Source organism: Platichthys flesus, chromosome 14, assembly GCF_949316205.1.
Source record: "Platichthys flesus chromosome 14, fPlaFle2.1, whole genome shotgun sequence".
Lineage (NCBI taxonomy): Eukaryota > Metazoa > Chordata > Actinopteri > Pleuronectiformes > Pleuronectidae > Platichthys > Platichthys flesus.
The window spans coordinates 1,416,708-1,438,940 of record NC_084958.1 but is presented as its reverse complement, the minus strand read 5'-3'; the positions used below and the strand labels follow the sequence as shown (position 1 = coordinate 1,438,940).

Here is a 22,233-nt window from a genome sequence, read left to right as displayed (position 1 = left end):
TTTGAACTAAAGCATCAACTAAGTCAACATCTTTTGAAAAGTCAAGTGATGAAGACTGTAGCATATCAGAGAGAAGTTTTGTTTCTCCAAACAAATTACGTGTAACAAGATGCATAATGAAGCCAAAATCTATATGTGCTAGCAGACCTCAAGCCTCACTAGATCTTTCACCATTCCTCTCTTTGAATAAATCTTGCAGCACTCGCTTAAGGGCAGGCAATCTATCCATAATGTTATGTAGAGCCATAAATCGGCATGCCCATGGATTGTCACTTAATCGCTGGAGTTCTCTTGGTGCACCTTTGTACATGTATTTTTATGTAGTTAGCCATTTAGGATGGACATAAGACCCAGAGGTGACTTTAATGTTCATGTTGACAATAATAAAGATTGCCTTAGCGTATCATTTATTTTGATACTAGACTCAATCGGTTTCAGTCAGTGTGTACACCAACCTACTCATTGTTGTAACCACACATTTGACCTGGTATTATAAGAAAAATAAGACCATTATTTAATAACCTTTGATTTTTCAATAGCTGAATATATGCTACTAATAAAAAACTAATTTTCTAGATGTCTACCTGATAGTGCTGTAGCTAAATTTAAGGAAATAATTCCGATTACATTTTAACCCGTATTATCCATAGATATAAACATCAAATTCTTCAAAAACCTGAGCTCCACTGAGATCGACCACCTCGTCGATAGCTCTGCAGACTCATTACGATTAACATTAGACTCAATAGCGCCTCTAAAAAAGAAAAATGTCAAACATTGTAAATTAGATTTGTGGTATAATTCCCATACAAATGAGTTAAAACAATTATCAAGAAAACTAGAAAGGAAGTGGCACTCCAGCAACCATGTTGAAAACCTCATAGACTGGAAGAATATTGTTAAAGAATATAAAAAGGCTCTCCACAAAGCAAGAGCTGCCTACTATTCAAAACTAATGAAAGAGAATAAAAACAACCCCAGGTTTCTCTTCAGCAATGTAGCCAGGCTAACATAGTCACACCTCCACCGAACCCAGTATTCCTCGATCCCTAAATAGCAATAGCTTTATGACCTTTTTTAATGATAAAATTCTAACTATTAGAAATAAAATCAACCATCTCCTGCGCTCAATTGGCATTAATACCCTCCCAACAACAGAGATCTCAGAAACGGCTGAGAATCCTTCCCATGGCTGGTGCTTACAAAGCTGTCCTCCTCCCACACCTATGACAGTGTGACCACCTCTCTTTGTTCCTACTCCCCAAATACACACCACTCATTAAAAGTGTGAAACCCACAGTGAGGACAGTTAAAGTGTGGCCAGAGGGAGCAGACACTTCACTCCAGCTCCGGTTCGAACACACAGACTGGAGGGCGTTTTGCCGTTCAACACTGGACTCCCACACGGACATCGACTCCTATGCCTCTTTACATTACATTACGTTACATGACATTTGGCTGACGCTTTTGTCCAAAGCGACTTACAATTAGTGCACTCAACATTCATGAGGGGCCAGTTTTAGGGGCTCAGTATCTTGCCAAGGACACTTCGGCATGCAGATTGGAGAGAGTTGGGTTTGAACTGGCAACCTTCTTGTTGGAGAACCACCACTCTAACCACTAGGCCACACCGTTCTGGACTTCATCAACACCAACATCAACAGTGTCACCACACTCAAACAAATCACTACATTTCCTAACCAAAAGCCATGGATGAACAGAGAGGTCCACTGGTCTACTGCTGAAGGCACAAGACACCGCTTTCAGATCAGGTGATGCTCAGGCCTACAGTTCATCCAGGGCTGACCTGAAGAGGGGCATCAAGAAGGCCAAGCACTGCCATACGCTAAGGATTGAGGAGCACTTCAAGAACCAAGAACCAACCCCAGACGTATGTGGCAAGGCATCCAGGCTTTAACTGACAATAAACCCACCAACACCACCCCCAAAAACAGCGATGCCTCCTTCCCTGACGAGCTCAACAGCTTTTATGCTCGATTTGACAGGGACAACCAGGAAGCGGCCATCAAGGCTGTGCTCACTTCAGACCACCAGCCCCTCACACTCTCCTCCACCGACGTGTGTGCTGAACTGAGCAGGATCAACGCAGGTAAGGCTGCTAGCCCTAATGGCATCCCCGGACGCATGCTCAGGGCCTGTGCTGGGCAGCTAGCTGAGGTCTTGACTGACATATTCAATCTGTCACTGGCCCAAGCAGCTGTCCCTACGTGCTTTAAAACCACCTCCATTGTGCCAGTGCCTAAACACTCCACTGCAGCGAGCCTCAACGACTTCCGCCCTGTTGCACTCACCCCCAACATTATGAAGTGCCACATCGCCTACCGCCAGAACAGGAGTACGGAGGATGCCATCTTTACGGCACTTCACTCCGCACTCGCTCACCTGGACAATAGCAAATGCTATGTAAGAATGATGTTCATAGACTTCAGTTCAGCTTTCAACACAATCATCCCCTCCAAACTGATCACGAAACTCAGTGACCTAGGCATCAGCACTTCCCTCTGCAACTGGATACTGGACTTCCTATCCAACAGACCCCAGTCTGTTAGGTTAGAGAACCACACCTCCTCAACCCTCATCCTGAACACCGGCGTGCCAGAGGGCTGTGTGCTAAGTCCTCTCATCTACTCCCTCTTCACCTATGACTGCATACCTGTACATGTATCTAATACCTTTGTCAAGTTTGCAGACGATACTATGGTGATTGGCCACATCAGCAACAACAATGAGTCGGCCTACAGAGAAGAGGTCCAGCACCTGGCGGCGTGGTGGACCGACAACAACCTGGCTCTCAACACCAAGAAGACCAAAGAGCTAATTTTGGACTACAAGAAGAAAGGTGGCCACACACTCCCATCCGAAATAACGGGATGGAGGTTGAGCGTGTCTCCAGCTACAAGTTCCTAGGTGTCCACATCTCTGACCTCTCTTGGACCCTCAACACCTCAACCCTGGTCAAGAAAGCATACCAGCGTCTCTCTCTTTCTTCCTGAGGAGACTGAAGAAGGCCCACCTGTCTCCTCAGATCCTGGTGAATTTCTACCGCTGCACCATTGAGAGCATCCTCACTAACTGCATCTCAGTGTGGTATGGCAGCTGCTCTGTTGCGGACCAGAAGTCACTGTAGAGGGTGGTGAAAACTGCCCAATGCACCGGTTCCTTACTCCCCACCATTTCAGCTGTCCAGAGCAAGAGATGTCTGCGTAGAGCACTCAGCATCGTCAAGGACAGCTCAAACCCCATCCACAGACTGTTTGCCGTGCTCCCTTCAGGGAGGCGCTACAGCGTCCTCCGTTCCCGGACCAGCAGGTTCAGGAACAGCTTCATCCCTGCGGTTTCACATTGGCACATTGGCACATTTGAACATTTGTACATTTGTACATTTGTACATTTGCACTAGAGTTATTTTTTCTACTACTGTATTATCCAACCTATCGTGTATTCATATTTATATATTTATCTTGGTCATAGTGTTTTCAATATTCTTATTTCATACATAACCTCTTAATACTGTACCATGTATATTTCTAACTGTACTTCGTATTTATTGTCATATTTCACTATGCACAATATTCTGCACTTTTAGTGCCTTTTTTTTCACTTCTGGTTAGATGCTAAACTGCATTTCGTTGTATATGTACTGGTAGGGGAGAGCGGGGTAATGTGGGACATCAGGTAATGTGAGACACATTTATGGTCATTTGACCATTATGTTTTCAAGCCCTTCCCATTTCCCCCTTGCCCTGAAGGAGAAGTTGATGCTGGTGCTGTGGAAAGTATGTTTTTTCACAAAAATGTGTTTTTTGCATGTAAAAGTACATTTTCTTGCTTTGAACTTAATCAACTGTTGTGTCAAACAAATTGATTCAGGTAGAGAAATGTATATCATACATGTTGGTGAACTTCCAACATATAAAACCTGATTGATGCTAGCTGAAGATTAGCCTGAATTGCTAATAGATGTTGTTTTTTCTAAAACGGTGGCTGTGGGGTAAAGTGAGACAAATGCTTTACCATGAAGCACAAGTTAAGTTTAGTCTTAAACATATTCTAGTGTTATATTACATTATATATGTTAAATTTTTTATGTCATAAACATTTTAGAAAAGACATCATGCCAAGAAACTATACACCAGGAAGACAACCTGGGGCCAAACACCCCTCGCAGAGATGGAGAGTGCAGCTGCTGAGGTCATGCAAGGAAAGACGTCCTTAAGAAAAGCTGGAAGGGATAGAAATATTGACAAGACAACCCTCAAAAGATTCATAAAGAAAAAAGAGACAGGGGAAGTAAAATCAGTAGCCTGGGGTGCAGTAGCTGAGGCAAAGAGAATATTCACAGATGAGATGGAGGAGGAGCTTGCCAAACCCTTTCATAGTACTGCCATACAAACCAGTAGCCAGTCAGATTTACCTGAGCGTCATTGTACCCTCAAGCTCGGCCTGTATCATTTATTGAAAGGCAAAAACACCTGATGACGCTAAGGTAAGGTAATGGTAAGTGAAGGAGAGACCCAGACTCAGCAACTACATCCGATGCACCTTATTATTTTCGGAGGGATTTTTACACACTGTCTGATAAAGATTCTGACAGTAATAATATCACCTATCCAGCTAGCCTAAAAAGTTATCTCCAAGAAATGGGAGGTCAAAAAAAGACCAAGAACCCCTGCCAATAGCCCCAAATGACTCACACCACATTGTCTGCATTCTTCAAGGGTATGATTTCCCAGCAACAGCTAGACAAACTCATAATTAAACGGGCGGCTGTGGCTGAAGGTCGGCAGTACGATCCCCAGTCTGCATGCCGAAGTGTCCCTGGGCAAGATGCTGAACCCTGAATGGCTCCCCATAGAATAACAAAGTTCTGCGAATAGATGCACTGTATGAATGTGTTTGTGAATGGGTGAATGTATAACTGTAATGTACTGCGCTTTGAGTGGTCATCAAGACTAGAAAAGCGCTTATATAAATACAAAACCATTTACCATTTATTCTCAACAAGACTGGAAGGCATGCTTGAAAAGAAAGAAAACATACTGGCAGCCATACTACTGCCAGCCTTCAAGATGGACTGGGTGGAGGATGAGATTAAGTGCTTGCAATATCGCATGATGTTGAAGCAAGAATTTCAATCTGTCTACATAGCTAATGACTCTAATCAAGCCAAGTCATCTGGTGGCTCTGAGAGCAAAAGGTCATCCTCTTTCAAATTTAACCACCCATCAAATGTCAAAAAGTCTGAGGTAGACATCTACCTGGATGCACAGACCAATGATGACTTACGGAGTACATAGTCTTACCAAAACTGACAAAGCTGTTTTTCAAATACAACACAGCGCTCCAGTAGAGAGGCTATTCAGCATTGGTGGCCAGATCTTAAGGCCCAGGAGAAACAGGTTGGGAGATGCCAACTTTGAAAAGCGATTGCTTTTAAATGCTTACAAAAAGCAGTAGTCTAGTCTGTGGACTAAGCAAGCTTGTGTGATTCTTTGATAAGAACATTGTTTACATGTTTGTTTTCTCAGAGTTTTGAGTGTCAGTCCCATAACAGAGGGGCACCTGAGTTCTACAGGGATGCAGTTTACAGTATAAAGAATTGAATATTAGTTTTTGATGTTCAAATGCATGTCATCAGTACCTGTTGAGCTGTCCAAGTAATATTTCAGGACTTTGTCTGAAAAGTTAACAACCTACCTCTCTTAAGCTGTTTGATCAAACTAGCCATCTTGTTTCATTTCATTTTCATTTCATGTTTTTTTACAATATCACATTTTGTTTGCATGGTATGAATAAAGAAACAGGTAAAACTGGAAATAATTAAAAAAATTAGGAATATTAGGAATTGATACATATGAAGTACAGTTTAGGGCAAGGGATATGATTGATAAAGTTTCCTCTAAAAAACAAGTTAAGTCTTTCATTCTCACTTTCCACCTTAAAACTACGAAATTAACTGAACTATGAACTAGTTCAGAATTTAAATGGTGAAATATGAACGTGAACTATTAATGTTTACTTGTATGAACTGAACTTTGAACTAGTTCATGAGATGTGTGAACTTGCACAACACTGATCTCATATATTTACTGCCCCCGAATATATGTTTTAACTTGTATGCTTTTTTTTGATTGTATGTCAGTAAGGCAGTACGACAGTAACGGATTTCCACAAAACAAATCATGATTTGTGGGGGTTTTACTGTAAATATAAAGTCAGCAGTTTTGGCAACCAACCTGACTGATGGTGCTCATGGCCCTCATGTAGCTTTCATTGCGAGAACGGTATTGGGGTGAGGACAGCAGCGATTTAGGGTCGAGGAGGGTTTTGGGGTCCATGGTATCCAGGCTTCTATTGATTGAAACCTCACTCACCGCACGCAGGTAACTGTGGCTCCTGATCTGCAGCTTGGGAGAATGTTCTGTCGAAATCCTGACAGAGAGAGAACAAACATGTAGAATTAAATAAACAGTTAACTCTGAACTTACTTTTAATCCTCTATTTCATGTTCACTATCCACGTCACATCAAAAACCACAGTGATTAAGTAGCTGAGGTTATTCAACATGCACATTTATCAACGCAGCAGAATTGGAAAGTGGCAGAGTCTCAGCTGTGACAAATCTGGGTCATACTGATCAAAAAGATAAGCGGTAGCAAAGAAGGTGGATTTAAGGGGAATAAACAGGATCACCTCAGGCTTTACTGAATTTAAGAAAATCGTGGGACATCCAGGATTAAATTTCAGAGAGGCAGCATGTTAGATTTGTTCGACTGGTGAACACTGGTGCACTAAAAGGGATAGCTCTATTATCTACTCACCACTATGCTGCTGGAGGGGGGCGTTTGAGTTGACATAACACTTTTGGAGTTTCAGGGGTAAACAGTATTGCAGCCAAATCCAATGCAGTTGAAGTAAATGGTGAAAACATTTTCAATAGTTGAAATATAACAAATGCCTCCATACTGCTCCTGTGGTGTAAGCCCCACAATTTGAATTCTACTTTATTACATGGTATAAATGAGTTCTGAGAAGGCTACAACCTCCGGTGTTTGGATTTTGACCCAGGTGTCACAAATCTGAACCAATGGCTATAGACGGTTCGTGCAAAGGAGGTCAGGGATCTGCTTTCAACTTCTTTCATGTAGAGGTTAGCCACTATAGGAGTCACTGGTGAATCCACGGCAAATTCTGTTTCTGCCTGTGGCAACCTTCATTGCATTTAATGTAGATTGTAATCAGGCAGAGGTCATGCAGAGCACATATGTTTAATATTATTATTATCATTATTACTACCTGGTATAATTGATAACATCATTACATTTTGGGGTTATATCACTGTCATTTTGTTGATGATAAGAAACCAGTTTGAGAGTGCTTACATATGATGATTACACAACTGTTTCCTGGCTTTCACATATGAAAAATGCAGCAGAAGATTCTCTGCTCATACGCATTCACATCAACACACAGATATCTGCATCATTCAGATGCAGGACGTAGCGCATAAAGTCCACTATAGTTTTTGTTTGCAGTACATAGCAGTTGGCCCTCATCACCAAAGCTCTCTTGAAATCGGCAGCAGGGTCTTCCATATGTATGGCACCACTTATTCATCCTTGGAGCTGTAATTTGTTAGAAATGTTCATGAACACTAGCAGATGCAGTAAATACTAAGAGGCCATGAAGAAATGTCTTCTTTAAACCAACTTACACCGTTGTTATTGAAGATTCTGAGAGGTTTTCTTATCCGGGATTTGTATTTATGTAAGAACAGAAGCTATGTACTCTGAAGAGCACCCTTATGCACACTTGAAAACTGAAATGCTCCTGTTAAACAAGCAGTTATTGTGTTTTTAACTTTTAATTTGTATAATGTAAAATGTTTAATAACATTTTATTTTATCTTTAAAAAATACAGAAAAGCTTCAATGCATAACTTTTTTTTTTAAATGCATGGAAATATAAAAAGAGGAGAACATTTAGTTTCAAAAAAAGTCTCCCATCCTTACACACTGGGGTTTGCATTTTAAATGTGTCACATGTTTCAAGGTATAACAGCTTTTAGTAAAAAAACTCCATCAAAGTGTAGCCGGCAAAAAAAGAAAGAAAACTGAGTTTATTTCATTTCTGAGAAGAGCTGTATATAGCACAATTCAACACACACCAGAACTACTCGTTATCAATCAATCATTCAAATATTATTTGTATAGCCCATATTTACAAATCACAATTTGTCTCGTAGGGCTTTAACAAGGTGTGACATCCTCTGCCCTTAACCCTCAACAAGAGTAAGGAAAAAAAAAAAAAAACTCACACGTGAGGTATCCCTCTCCCAGGACGGACAGAAGTGCAATAGATGCCACGTGTAATGGAGAACATCAGAGCGATAAGGGTATTTGCAGCTTTTATTAGAATAAACACCTTATAGCATAATAGAAGGTAAATTAATTGATGGATTATTGTCAGTAATGGTCAAGTACCTGAGGCGAAATACTTTATATCAAACAGTCCTTCTGCAATCATAGTCCATGGTCATTATCCACTGCCGCCATCTGGATCCACCATCAGCTGCCACCTCGATCGTGGTCCACCACCATTATTTTCATGATCAGCCCAGCATGATACAGAATTGGCCATACAAGATCCACCATTACGATCAGGATCTCTGATACGTGATAAGTCAGTAACATGTATCAATGAGATATACATTTCTTTGATGTGATAAGGATGGATGGTCATTTGTGTCAAATGCTGCACTGAGGTCTAACAAAACGAGGACTGACACAAATTCCTGATCTGAAGCCTGTAGAAGGTCATCAGTGACTGTTTTAACTGCTTTAGGAACATTTTAGGCTCGTAAACCATTTTCTGTAATTCTTGCCGAAGAGCAGGTCACACATCCCTCCTCTGTCCCTCAGTGCCATTCCAGTTCTCTAACGACATCATGAACGCCCCTCCCTCCACACCAATAAACCTTCAATATTTAGCAACAGAATTTCCTACTCTGTATTCGTAGACGATTTAACCACAGGACTCTCAGGGTTTCCGGTTGGGGGTCCTTTCCTCTAATACATTGAGGCTTTCACATAACATGTAACTGCATCTAAAGTATTACTGTTATAAAAATATATTCCACACCACTACAAAATATAACAACTTTTTTAAGGTTTAGTCATTCCTATGTTTTTTGGGGTTTGTGTGCACATGGCCCTGTAGCCTCATGCACTTTTTATGTGCATTTGCGGGGTGTTGTCCTATGCTAATACGGCATTCAAGCAAAACAAATTGAAGAGGCCCAGCGAGATTAGAGAGTTCAGAGACAGTTATTGACAGTTTGTTCATATTCTTTGTGAATACTGAACCGAAGAACAAATCATTTTACAAATGATGAACATAAACGTGCATAGTTAGATATGAAGCGCTTTCACATGAAGCAGCAGCTCAGTGAAACAGTGGAAACAAACACTGAAAACACAGAGTTCACTCTATGATCCACATCTGCTCAACAATCAGAAGGCAACTCCTGACATTTATATTCAACCCGAAAGAAGGTAGTTTACACTGTTTTTTACGCCTAAATATCCGATAATATCTTACCGACGAAGTGCATTCAGGAACCGTCGGAAATGCTAGCGTCCGCTAGCTTAGCCACTTCCTGTGGACTCAGAATGGGTAAAAAAAAATTGGTCTTCCCCTACACAAATGTTGTGTTTTAATCAAATAGCTGTGAAGTGAGATCCGATTACAAGTTGTCACAATAATCCTGCCCCCAGCCTTTGATCTAGATGGCTTTTACATCTAGACCATCTACCCTTGTGCTAGCCTGGAACAAGCTTTGCTGGCCAAGAGCCAGATCTTTGGCGGTTGAAACACAAAGAACTGGTTCCAACTGGCGCCGGAACTGGTTTGCTGGACAAGGGGTATTGGAGGCCTATAAAGTAAGATGCAGAGTAGGAATACAAATATAAATAGTCGAGCTGATAAGGATAGACACAATTAAATCTTACTGTAGAGTGGTCATCTCAGTCAGTGATGGCTGTGTGGCTTTCAGGTAGCTGGCCCGGCGGGCCTGAATCTTTGGTGAGGGTTTAGGACTCCCATCAGAGTCTCCGCTGTCATCGTCAGCCATGGCTTTGACGTAGCTGCCACTCCTCATCCTACGACAGGGGATGTCGTCCTCCTTCCCTAGTGGAGAGAAGCCACTCCACTCATCCTGAGGTACCTGAAAACCAGGTAGAGAGGGCAGAGAGGGCAGAGAAACATTGTCAGGAGGATCCTCTCCACTGCTGTCTGAGGCCCGGCTTCCAAAGTGGCTGCCTAAACTGTCCTGATGACACATGGAACTTAGAAGATACATTTAATATGCAGTACAATATCAACACAACACAGAGCAAGAATTAACAAGGATAGCAGGCATTCTTTTCTTATTCATACACAGATATCCATAACCAGCTCCCACTCTGCTGTGGCCTAATTGGTTGGGTAATTAGCTTGGCTAATTCATATATCTGCTTTCCAGGAGTCAGTTCATCAACACAGAGCTGTTCATACAGCACAGGAGGGTTTCTTTGTGTGTACGTGTGTGTGCATGTGTATGTGTGTGACATAGGCTATCTTTGGGGCAAAGTCAAATGAAAAACTTTGTGGAGGAGATTTTCTTATTATTTTCAGAGATGTTTTGGAAAATTGTAAATGTTTAGACAATATTATTGTTGACAAAATCTGTGTCCCCAAAATCAGATATATTTGGGGGGCTGATGTATGTAGATTGTTGGCATTTGACAGAATTATGTCCCTGAAAAGAGATACTTTACAAATGTGCATTTTATGACAATAATGTAAAATATATACTGCATATTCTATATTATACGTGTGTGGGACCAATAAATGTATCTTATCTAATCTTATATACTTTTTTCATGAAGGCCTGTGTTACCACAGCTCTCTACCACAGTGGCCATATATACCTGGAGAAGGAGAAATTTAAGCTGTGCCACTAAGCTTTAATGATAAAGAACCAGCAGGCTCCACACGACTTTCAAATTCAAATTAAGTGTTTTTGAGGAATACATTTGCCGGTAGTGGATATAGTAAAAGAAAGATAATCTTGCCTTTGATTCAAAGCACCAGTGTTAATATTTGCAGCAATTTTTGATTTAGTCTTAGTCTTTAGACGAAAATACGTATTGATTTTTGTCACATTTTGTAATTTTTATCCTTCTTAGTTTTAGCCTAGTTTTCGTCGATGAAAACTAGTTCAATTTTAGTCTAGTTTTAGTCACATTTAAGAGCAATGTTATTGCTATTTTTAACTTTTATAATAAAGGAGAAGACCAAACTCTTATGAAGAGGAGGAGAAAATACACAGGGAAGTTAAGGCCTACTTTGAAATAAATTAAACACAGAACTATGTAGGGCTATTTGAGTCCTCCCCTATTTTGAAATAAATAAAAACATAGCTGCAGCCTAATAGCTTAAAAATATATATTTTATTTGGCGAAATGTGAAAAAAAAAAGTGAGAGCAGGTCAGACTGGAGGCGGACACAGAAACTGAAGCTCGGTAGAAAGCAGATGCAGCTTCTGCTCTGAGAAACTCTGTGTTTTCACTGTTTCCATTGTTAAGAAGCAGCCGGTGAGTCAGAGACCGGCTGTTTCACGTGAACGAGCTATGATCTCACTCTGTCTCTGAGCGAGTGAGCGGGGATGGAGGGCGGAGCCCCGGGACCGGTGTGTGCGCTATCTGGGAGCACACACACCCGCCCGCTCCTGGTACTTCATGACGGCCTGATACGATGATGTTTTAAAAATGAACGTGACGGTCACGATTTGTAACAGGAAAATTAATTAGCTTAGTGTCTGCAATCAAATACATTTTCTCAGACTGGTAGGTCTCCCCAAGGCTGCTGAACTAAAAGTAGGCTCCATCATGTCAGCATCTGTAGCTTAAATGGTTTTGGTTGGTAAAGGCCAGGGGTGTCCAAACTACGGCTCGCGGGACAACTGCGCCCCCGCCATCCATTTTTAATTGGCCCGCATCATTGTCTTAAAATATAATATATACATTTTATTTTTTTTATAATTTAATATGTTTAATTTAACTGTATGAGGCCCTCCAGACAAAACATTTGTACAACCCTGGTATAGGCCTATTCCACTGCAGCTCATTAGTTTTAATTAGCCAAACCTTTTAAGTGTACTTGTGAGGAATTCTGAGTTCAGACTGGAGGCCAGAGTTGAGGAATTTGAGAGGCAATAACAGAGACAGACAGCAGGAGAATTGCACTGCTACTCTGGCTAATTTATATATGAATCACTGATCTCCGTCTCTTTCACTCTCTCCCTCTCTCCCTCTCTCTGTAATATATGTGTGCATGTGTTTGTGTGGGCGTGAGCGTGTGCGTGTATGTGTGTGTGTCTGTGACGTCAAGAGACACAAATGAGCAGTTTGGCTATAAAAAGAGAATGCGGGGAAAGGACCAGCTGCAGTAGCATCAGCAGCATCTCTCACCCACGCACAGGCCTCATTTCCACTGCAGCTCAAAACTTGTTCAACTGTAATGGGTAAGGAACAGTGGAGTCTGTGCAGATGCTACGGGTGGACATTTAATGCTTCTCTGGGGTTTTGCAAATAACCATTCTCTATCTATCTATGTGACATTGCAAGTGACTCAATGTGTAGTGTCCACAGCATAATCAATGTATTTTATATTACAGCCTGACAGGAAGTTTGTAACATAATCTTCCAAATCAGTTATTTTGGAAAATATTGTAGGTCTGAAAGCTACTTAACATTGTGTTGGGCCATTGCAGAGCTGTGTGCAGTGCTCTTTGCACTAACTGGTCTGTGTCTGTTATCTAGGAAAACAAGCAATATCCATTTGTGTCACACACACACTCTCCTAGGAAATTCCTGTCACAGAGTCAGAAAGCCAGCTCGTTTTACAGGCTACAATCAGACAGAACATTTTGACTATAAGCTGAAAAACCATGGAACATGTGACACATTTAACACATTTAATGCATTGTGTAAAATCTAATGTTGGATGGTATTTTGTGAATAAGTGTTCTTTTTTTCAAAATTATCATGTTTTAAATCTCTGTTACATAATTAAATAAATACAAATTTGAAAAAATAGCAACTGCAATAAACCTGTCTGTCTTTTTGTTATAATAATAGAAATCTTACCATACAACTGAAGATGAAAGAAAACTGATTATTTTGCACACCATATCATTAATCAAATGTGTGTAAGAGTGCTCCTATGTGTGCATAGATTCTGGTCTAACCTAAGCAACAAATCCCAGTTAAGAAAACGTTGGTGATGCCAGAATCTTCAATAAACTGCGAAAGCGTTTTTTAAGAAAAAAATTATTTTTAAGAACAGTTGGTGAATGACATCCAATGTGAGCTACTTTGACTTTTTCATAATGTTGATTCATTTAATGATAATTATTTTGTTCCCTAAACTTAAGAAGTTTTAATTGTATAATTAAGTGTCAGGTCAAGCAGGGCAAGCAGTGCTTAACCTAATAAAACTAAAAATAGACATCAATTATACCATAACTGATTGAAAGCAATATTTCTCCTTATATCTGACATCAGAAGAGTGTCTGATAAAAGATTAGGGCTGTTATTCTTATTTCAAATTCGAACATTAATTTGAACGTGAGTGGAAATGTTCAAATCCGAACTGCAATGATCTGTTCTAAATACACATTTTAGAAGCACATCAGAGTAGTTTGCCTCATGATCCATCAGAGGGCGCTTACTATCAACTTTACCTATTGCACGCCCTATTGTGTTTCTGGTTGCACACCAGGTTGGGCTGGTAAGGTAAGGCCAACATCAAGCATAATCGCGAAGTGAATGCCCTTGATTCAGCTTCTACCATCATCAGTTACAATGTTGCACTGTATGTTATTAGTAGTTTCATAGTGGTGATTAGATGATGAGTGAATTTTCTTTTTGCAGTGAACTATCCCTCAGTCAGATGGAAGTTGAAGCCACAGAGTGGTTAGTATGACGAAACAGGCTGTGCAGATCCTAAAAAAAGTATTTATCAAGGCTATTTACTGCAAACATCATTAAAATCAAACTAAAATGGGAGCAGATGAGAAAAAGAAAAAAAGGATAAATAGCCAAATTATGGTAAATATATGCAATCTATGCATTGTGTCACAGAATTCCTAAGACTCACACACGCAGAGAGAGAGAGAGAGAGAGAGAGAGAGAGAGAGAGAGAGAGAGAGAGAGAGAGAGAGAGAGAAATCAGTGGGAGCTGGGGAGCACATTTGACTTTTACAGCTACCAGTTAGAAACACATTGGGGTAAGCGGAATATATTTAGGTTGATGTCTAAGACTATTAATCGGTGGAGGAGAAGAGCTTAAACAATGTTTGTAGATTGCAAATGAGTAATTATTCTTTTATGTAATCATTATTAGATATGAATCTAGTATTGAGTGTTCTTTCCTGGTTTAGCAATCAATATGTCCTGCTGACTGATTTAATACAGAACTACATAGTAGAATTATAATGTTTTGGTCCACCAGAATATGGTGATTCATGAGTGTGGATGTGTTTTGATGGTAATTTACATGGGTGTATCACAACTTTAAAACTCGAATCAGGTAGATGATTAAAGATAAGCCCAAGTCTGAATTTCCCTCGGGATTAATAAAGTATCCATCTATCTATCTATCAAATAGGTTTGTATGCCTCAGATGATGACTGGCATGCTTCTGCGTTTTCACGGGCCTGTAAGCGCAAGAGCCCTTCCGGGCACGTTACGTGCTTAAGTATCCCTTCTTACGTGCTTACGTGGGTCGGCCAATTGTTCTAATAGACAAAGCTCTGTAAGCCTCACGCAGCCCGCAAAGCTGTGATTGGTCTGCTAACTACATCCTTTCCGGGGCTGCATTTCGGGTTTCATGCCCCATAATACCGACAGAAACCACAGAAGATTTAGAAGAACGAATATGGATCAACTAGAAGAGCGTTTGGCAGAAGAGATCCGAAAGTATGTCCACTTGTATAACTGGTCACTGACTGGCGGATTTGTCCGGCAGAAAAAGGCTATGAGGAGCCGCAGTGGCGATGTAAATAAACGAAGAAGAAAGAAGGCGTCTCTAAGGTCGTCTTCGAAAAAACACGTTACTCTGCCTAGTGTTCTGGCGGGGAATTGCTTTGTAACATGCGCAACGCTTTGAGAAGCATGAATGATAACGAGTCCTTCGACACAGCTGCATGAAAAGCCACAGACGCAGTTGCAGAAGCATGCGCCGGCCTTAAGCCAAATGAAAATCCTTAAATGATGAATCAAAATTGTCAATGAACTCAAAGTTAAATTGTGTTGAAGTACAAATATTTTATAACTTTATATGAATATATATAGTGTTTAGTTAAATGCTTCCCTAGCACACTGTCTCGCACTTCAAAGAACAGCACAGCAAAACACAACAAACCATCAGGATGGACATATTAAGGAGAGGTACAATAACTGATAGAGAGGCAGGAAGGGAAGGCACTATTAAATTACAAATGAGGTCTACAAAAAGGAAAGGATGTTGTTCTTCATGAGTTCATGTCATTACCTAGCATTCAGAGAGTAAGGATGCTACGGTTCTGCACTTACTTCTCTCTTCAACTCAAAAGGACGACAGAGGAGGGAGAGGACAAGGAAGAGGCAGGCTCTCCAAACCAAGAGGAAGTAAAGGAGGTGGGTTGGTGGGTAGTCGGGGTTGGGTTTAAAGGAAGCGTGGGTGTGAGATGGGTGAGTGGAGGAAAGGTAGGAGGGGAGGAGTGTTACAGAAGAGGAAGGGGGTTGCAGTGGGGTTATCTAGAGATAAAAGTAATAGACCGGTGAAAAAATGCCATGTTCACTCTAAGGCTGTGGACACAATACAGCCTGACTCGGAGAACACACTGCACAGTTAATTGATGGACATTAGATTCTGATGGAGCACAAATTAGCTCTACTTGAAAGGCAAAGATGGTTAGAGATTTTGCTAATTTTACTATCATGACAGCTGTTAAAGCCAAATAATAAAGCGATTATTTGCTATTTACTGGTCTTTGGAGGAGGGCAGGCTTGTACTGTATATCATATGAAGTTATATTATAGCAAGTGATGTTCAAAATCTGAAAACCTGAACATAACTCCTTAATGAAAATATCAGACAAGCAGGATGAATCAATGCCATGGAATTACAATTTAATTTGTCAGGTATTTATTTCACTACAATGACCAAAGTTTTCACCTGGTTATTTGACTAACAATTTCTAAATTTGACTTCCAGAAAATGACTCTATATTGTTCCATAATCCACAATGCCGATATATCACTTTTCTCATTTGTATGACATTAACCACGATAAATTTAGCATTATTATTTACTGGTGATACGAACGTGGTGAATGACACTAAAGCAGTGGGTCTCTTCAGTCATGTCAGCTTTTTTATGAACAGATTTCAAACTAAAATATGCCATCTAAAAATGAGAATAATGCCAAACTAAGAAAGTGACCAACAACAACTTATTCTATGAATAAGATTTAAACTATTTTATGTTTTAATTTACCTTCTTAAAGGTTCAGTGTGTATAATTTAGTGATGTCTAGTGGTGAAGTTACATATTGCAGCTTGTCATGGACATTTCAAGGACAAAATCATACAATTATGTCTCTGTAAGTTTAATTCAAATCTGGAGATGTGCCCAAGGTGCAAACCACGTAAAAGATAATACACAATGAGCAAAGAGCTCTGGAAAATCAACACTTTTATTCCTGACCAGCTCCTCCTACGAGACCAATATGGTTCTCCAATCAGCTTCCTTGATGTCCAATCAGAGTGATCAGACATCCTGTCTCCATCTTTGTCCCAGGGCCTTTTTTTTCGTTTACAAGACTTTAACCTTAGGGTCCATCTGCTCAGACGCCTGGAGTGAAACATCTGTCTCAGAGATCCCTTGTCTATGCTTACCAACACCTAAGACCCCCGTCCTGTTGTTTTAAAGACTCCCGCAGCCTCCCGCTTCAGACACTTGAGGGACCCCTGCAGTGAACCCTTTGCAGAGACACCCAAGGCTCCCAGCATGCAATACAAATCTAAGTTCTTTGAGCAAACCCCTGTAAGCTTCAAGTTTACCCTTAGAAACATATTTGTTAATACATCCCTCTACATACATGTCTGTTCTTTCATTAAACATACCCAGATACAGAAATTCCTATTACAAGCTGAATACTCCTCATCTCACCCTCCCCTTTCGAACATGAAAGAGAACCTGTGGAAACCGTCAGTTGTCATAAAAACGCATAAGGTGTTTAGTTTGTTAACTTTGGGCTGCAGTAAAAAAAATAGATGGCCTCCTCAGTGATGACCTAAAATATTTAAATATAAAAGGCCCATTCTAGGCTACAGAAAACAACACTTCGAATAGTTTCGATGAAACCTACTATTGCGAACATTACTAGGCTTATTTATATTCAATTTCTGCCCAGGGATTCCCTAACACCTACATTTTACACACTGTACCTTTAATAAACAGGTTGGTCAGATGTTATAATGGACCTCATATGGCCAAATTTTAAGTATTTGTTGACTACAATGCACAGGGTGATTAAAAGCTAAACCATCATCTGCTATCAATGCTAGGTGCAGTTGATTGATAGTATGAACATTTGTTGTTTGCATTTAAAGCCTACTATTAGATTATTTGTTTCTAATACCCTGTTCATGCACATTAGCATTAGCATTTCATTATTCATTTGTCACTTCACTCCTGAGAGAGGAAGTAGTTGTGCATATGGCTCATTAACTTTTGTTAAAAAGTTTATTGTCATCCACCAATATGCCTTTTACAGCTGAAACAATAAGCTGATTCATTGATTAGTTGATCAATGTAAAATATAATTTTCAACTATATGGATGGTTGATAAATGTTACAGTAACTCGAACAAATAATGGATGGCAGCTGCAGCCGTAATTATCAAAAACAATACATACTATTATTTTAGATCTATGTAAATTAATAATAATACATTATTTAACCAACTAAAAAATGCAAAACATTTAAAGAAACCAAAAATCAAGGATCCATTTTCTGTGGTGCTGATCACATAGATGGATTTATAGGATCGATTGATATCCTGCAGTTAGTAAAATTTGAATCTAAAGTTGATGAATGTGGTCAAGATTGCATCATGGTGAAAGGCCAACTCTAGTGTGTCCCCAGCCTTAGCCGATGATATCCAGTCATGTTTGCAGTAATGTGAATGTTCAGTTGTCATTCCACCCAAACACTTAGCAATGTCCCTGAAAAGACAAAAGCTATAAGCTTTTTGTTATCATGGAGCCATGAGAAGGCTCAGACTAATCAGGTCAAACTGCAAGATCCACACAGCCCATGTAGCTTGTCTTCTACTTGAAGCTTTAATAGAAAGACAGCATATTAGGTGAGATTAATTTTAGTCTTTAACATATCTTTTTTTTTTCTAAATAAGGAGGTATGCATTTTTACCAGATATACAATACTAAATTGTTAAAGAACACTGGATGTTCAGCTGCAAAGAAAAGACAGAGATGTCTTTCATCATTAAATATACCTTTTTTTACTCTGCTCACTGACTTGTGGGAATGTCAAGACACCTTAAGAACGGTATCTTAGCAGGCTGAACACAGTGATAGCTAATGCCCTGAGAGAGTAGTGTTTGGAAGGATGAAAACCTGAAGTTTCACAGGACTGGACACCAGTGTGTTGGAGGAAAATAAGTGAGGAAAATAAATCGTGAGGGAAAGGGGATCAACAAAGGGTAGAACGGTGAATCGATTGGTTTTAAACGGGAGTCGGGGAGGAATTATTTACCTGTAAGAAATGGCAAGAGTGCTCCTGCTGCTGACTGCCCTTAGATTTGACTAGAGCTCTATCTAGGTTTAGGTTACCGGATCCTGCGCTGGCTCGTAGGTGGTTGTAGCTGTTGCTGTTGGTGTAAACCTCTCTGGCCCTGCTCACCGTTAGGCTCGATGACCATGCCCCTTTCTTCGCCAGGGGGGCATCCACAAGACTCAGTGGCAGCAAGGGGCCACTTCCTCCACCGATACGGCCACTGCTGCTACCACTAACAGGCACACATGCTGATGGGGCTGCATACTGCACATCATTGTTGCTCCGGGAGGCTTTGAGTGCAGGATGGTGGTGTGTGTGGCCATGGGGTGCATGGGTGTGTGTATGTTCATTGAGTGTGCCGTAAGGGTCCATCATGAAGTACTGCTGGGATTGCGAGGAAGAGAGACTGGGGATGGGCGTCTGGGGGAACATGTCGGGGTTGTTGCTGGGGTAGCGGCCCATTGTCATAGCGATGGGTAAGGGAGAAATGGAGGGTGAGGGTGAGGGTGGTGGTTGGTGGTGGCGAGGGTGGTAAAGACACAGCTCCCGTTCCAGGTTGTCATCTGAGCTCCAATATCCAGAGCCCGGAGCAGATGCTGAGCCGTGGAGCTGCTGGTGGTGGTGGTGGTGGTGGTGGATACGATGCTTGGGCTCGGCTGAACGACAGCGTTCGCGGCTCTTGCTGCGCTTCCGGTGGCGCACTCCCACTGATGGAGTTTCACCCTCTGGGCAGGCCCTTGAACCACCACCACCACCTCCTCCAACACCACCACTGCCACCATTAATGCTCCCATTATTGGCCCCTTTTGATGACTGTGTGTGGTGTGGGCCCTCCAATGAATGTGACTTGGTGAAGAGTTTCTGGACTGAGTGGACAAGGTGACGAATTCTCCCAGGGCTGTCATTGTTGTTGTTGTTGGCCGACATCCCCCCAATGTTGGGCTGCATTCCTCGTTTGTACTGCAGTGTATGGTAGCCTTCTCTTGAAAGTGATAGCTGATGCTCAAATTGGTCTGCAAAGTGTGCTGGAACCCGGTTGGGCATTTTACCTCCATAGCCTCCTCCAGCTCCTCCTCCTCCCCCTCCTCCTCCTATATATGGTACCATGACCATACACTCATCCTTTACCTCGGGATGGTGAGATGAGGAGGTTGAGTGGCACCTCCTTGGGAAGGTTCCATATGGGACGAAGTTGTTGCTGTCAGACGGGTACGAGGTACGCTGAGAATTGTAGAAGGGAAGATCAGCTGGATGCGGCATGGGGATGGGCACAGGCATGTCCATTTGACTGATCAAATATGGCTTGCGATCAACATGGTAACCCACTGGATCATATGATGGTTCATAGGAGACCACATGATGGTGACTCCGACTACTAGATAAGCCCTTCATGACAGGGGGAAGGATGGGAGGATGGAAAGAGGAAAGATATAGATGAGAGATGCCAGACAAGCCCGGGATCAATCAAGGGCTGCAGAAGACTGTCCCTGAGAGGAGAGCTGAAGACTCTGGAAGACAGCAAGAGAGAGTAGCAACATGACAGAATTAATGAAAGTCAACAAGTCCAACATATACAAACAAGTCAGACCATGGGAATGAAATAGATTCCAGTGTATCCTGACATTAAAGTTTGTTGGTGTTTTATAGAGCTTTAGGCAGAAAAATATTGCATTTAAAGTTCAGAGTTTAATCCCAAACATGATAAAACTGCACTAAACTTTATTTTTGTTTCATGATAAAAATTAGCAAGAAGGTAAAACATACCTATTTCAAAGATTCAGATTTTTTCAGAACAAACACTTTACATATTTTGTGTTTTTTTGATTCACACTTGCAGATTATACTCTGTGTAACTCAAGGTACTAGAGTTTATCGTGAATACATTGTCATGAATCATGTTGTCAGTCTATCACACTTAACAAATTCACACTCACATTCAATTTAACTGGCAATGTAGTGTCTCCTGTTTACCTAGCCTTTGTGTCTTTGGGCTAAAGAAAGAGACCAGAACACCCAAATATAACACACAGAGACACATGGAAAGCATGAAACTCTAAACAGATTCAAATACACTGCCTAACCTCAGACACCTTTTTTATGCCATATGATGTTACTAAAGCTGCTTTCAGTAATGCACTCTGTATAATCAACTGACATTCTCTGGTGGGGCTGTGTATGAGAATGCAAATGTCAGAGTGAGAGGCTCCAAACTTCCTCCAGCCCCCACGAAAAAAGGGTGTCCAAATGAGCCCATGTGAGTAATAATATTAAGTTCATTTACGTTGGGAAACGTATCAGGTTTTTGTGCAAACCACAGGCCTCCTTTCAGTCAAAGCTTTAAACAAGCAAGCCGCATGTTCTGGAGTGAACTCAGTGTCCCAGGGTGCTGCATGTCCTGCGGTCTGGACAACGTCACACAAAGGTTTCAAGAGCCAAATTGCTCACCTCCTATTGGTCACTCTGGCACATGACCTGTGGGTCCCCGGGCCAATATAAAGGGACTTCTGCCCCAAAATCTCTCTTTCCATCCACCCATGAGGACAGCATGCGGCCAGCCGATTCTACTGCATCGCTGAGGAGAGGGCCTGGCTGCTCCAGCACATCTTCTCTTCCCACCAACAACCAGAGGTCAGAGGTGCAGCTCTCCAACTCATATTCTCAAGGAAACCTCCTCACCCTTCAAGCTCTCCAAATTCCTATCAGCGACTCAATGTCCTGCAGGTAAGGACTTCTAACAAGCATCTGAGCACACGGCTCCACAGTAACGCTAAGGCAGAGAACTCTATGACCACTAAGCCAGGAGACGTTACAGAATTGCAAGCTGAACAGCAACCTCTTTTCCTTTTCCCTCGGACTGGTAACAATCTGGGCTTAATAATTATACATGCTAAGCAAGACTGTTTATTTGATTCTGTGTGTGTTTATAAGGTTGATATGTGTTTCTGATATTTTGTTTAGAAGTTATTTGAAAGTTAATTGATAGATACGCTCTTCACAGGCTTTCTCTCTGACTCTCATTATCTGATTAACCTACACAAAGACACGCATACCACTCCACCTAGTTAAACCTTCCCCCACAACCAGTCATAAACGACTTCAGAAGAAGTGTGGGGGGGGGGGCTGCTATCTTAAGGCAGCCCCTTAAAATATTACAGACGCCAGTTGTTTGAGGCGTTTTGATGCGACTCAAGACTTCTCCGGGGCTGCTAGAGTGCTAGAGTGTGTTGGATGCCCATTGTTATGCTGTAAACTTTTCGTACCTTTTCATTGCCTCTAAATAAATACTTAATTGAACCAAACCGAGATCGACTTTTCTCATATTTAG

The 22,233-nt window shown here is 41.2% G+C and overlaps 1 protein-coding gene across 1 annotated transcript in view; it reads right to left on the bottom strand.

Annotated features, from left to right (window-relative positions):
* The window catches only part of dlgap1a (discs, large (Drosophila) homolog-associated protein 1a), a 105,106-nt gene that overhangs the window by 62,873 nt on the left and 20,000 nt on the right, over positions 1-22,233 (bottom strand). Inside the window, exons 2-4 of the mRNA XM_062405119.1 lie at positions 18,888-20,416; positions 10,032-10,246; positions 6,258-6,453 (exon numbers count right to left, since the gene is read on the bottom strand). Of these exons, the coding sequence (XP_062261103.1) occupies positions 6,258-6,453; positions 10,032-10,246; positions 18,888-20,300 (1,824 nt within the window). The 5' untranslated portion in view covers positions 20,301-20,416. The remainder of the gene's footprint in view (positions 1-6,257; positions 6,454-10,031; positions 10,247-18,887; positions 20,417-22,233) is intronic.